The sequence below is a fragment of the Octopus bimaculoides genome, chromosome 18 (genome assembly GCF_001194135.2).
Source record: "Octopus bimaculoides isolate UCB-OBI-ISO-001 chromosome 18, ASM119413v2, whole genome shotgun sequence".
In the NCBI taxonomy this organism is placed as follows: Eukaryota; Metazoa; Mollusca; class Cephalopoda; order Octopoda; family Octopodidae; genus Octopus; species Octopus bimaculoides.
In genome coordinates, this window is record NC_068998.1 from 4,256,710 (window position 1) to 4,258,272 (window position 1,563).

At 33.9% G+C, this 1,563-nt stretch overlaps 1 protein-coding gene across 1 annotated transcript in view; it reads right to left on the reverse strand.

Moving 5' to 3' along the window:
• The window catches only part of LOC106881515 (uncharacterized), a 14,756-nt gene that overhangs the window by 11,720 nt on the left and 1,473 nt on the right, over window positions 1-1,563 (reverse strand). Inside the window, exon 2 of the mRNA XM_014931931.2 lies at window positions 738-989. Within this exon, the coding sequence (XP_014787417.1) occupies window positions 738-989 (252 nt within the window). The remainder of the gene's footprint in view (window positions 1-737; window positions 990-1,563) is intronic.

The window sequence follows — 1,563 nt, forward strand, 5'->3', positions numbered from 1 at the left end:
TTAAATATATATAGTAATTAAATATATATATATTGAGAATAACAAGGTAGTCAGAATATTGAATGATTATATTATTAAATATATATAGTAATTAAATATATATATATTTAATTACATTTTTAGGGCTTTCTTCCGTTTTCAGAGTTATCAAAAATCTGTACATCACTTCAAAAACTCTCTCTTCCTCTCTCTCTCCACGCACACACACACAAACACACATACATGCAAATGTCAGATTCAAGGACCAAAGTGTCGGTAGTTAGTGAGCTAATACTAAACATGTCATCCAAACATCTTAAAGAGTTCATAATTGGATCATTAAAATTTATTCTCCTGCAAAATCATTTCATGTTTGACACCACTGCATACCGACAAAAATTATGATTCAAAAGGCTTTCTCTATCACACAGAGTAACACGCTGTTTCTACTTGAGAATAGCATTAAGGATATATATATATATATATGGAATATTCAGCCGTTTAAATGCTAATTCAATGAATAGGCTCTTCTATTGATTGAACAATTGATCACACATCGTCGAAACTGTTGGAGATCCATTAGCTTTTTGGTGGAGGAGGGTAAAGAGAGCAGTTAGTTAGTGATGTAGCTTGGTAAGGGGTGCAGCTATAATTATTGCTTAAGTAACTTTTGACACTGCTAGAATATTAGAACTCGTAGGATATTATACTGTTTGTCGTTGAAAATAACTTTAGAAGATGCTTATTTATGTGCTTACATTTCGACACTTTCCCTGATCTTTGAAAAGCTATATCAACTTTTAAAAAGATTGAAGTTACCTTTAAGTTTTCATCGATCATCTTTAAAGATTCGAACTGAAGTTTTCCGAAAGTAGCAGCTAGCTGGAATCTTACATTCCTCTCATCCCAAAAAGTTGGATCATTTTCTATTTCTTCAATGATTTCATTCGGGGTTGGCAAATGGAGTACTTCATTTACAACTTCTTCATCAGTTTTGCTTACTCCTTTTACTGTTTGACAATGATAAAGAGAGTGATTAGCAGGTAATATACAATATAGTACAATATACAATACACATTGAATAAAATTTCAATATAAACCTTATAAAAGTTCACGTGGAGAGAAAAATATACATTCACCAAGAAGAATTAAAACGTAAATTGTAAAGACTCGACATAACAGGAGATTGTAAGAGAAGAAAATGAGTTTGTATGCATGTGGAGAAATGGGGATATCGTTTACGTTGAGGTTAAAAAACAAGCGTTCAGAGAATGGGTCCCTGTCGTATTCCATCAGAGAAATAAACGGTTCTGAAAGGGATGTTCTGGTACACTACGTGCTTTTGACGACCAGAGAGGATGTTTACTTAGTCTTTTAGTCTTTTACTTGTTTCAGTCATTTGACTGCGGCCATGTTAGAGCACCGCCTTTAGTCGAGCAAATGCCCGCGTGCTTACATCTCTGTAACTTAGTTTTTGGCAAAAAGAGACCGATACAATAAAAATCAGATTTAAATGAACGGATAAGTCCTGGGGTCAATTTGTTCGACTAAACCCTCTAAAGTAGAGCGCCAGCACGGCTGTAC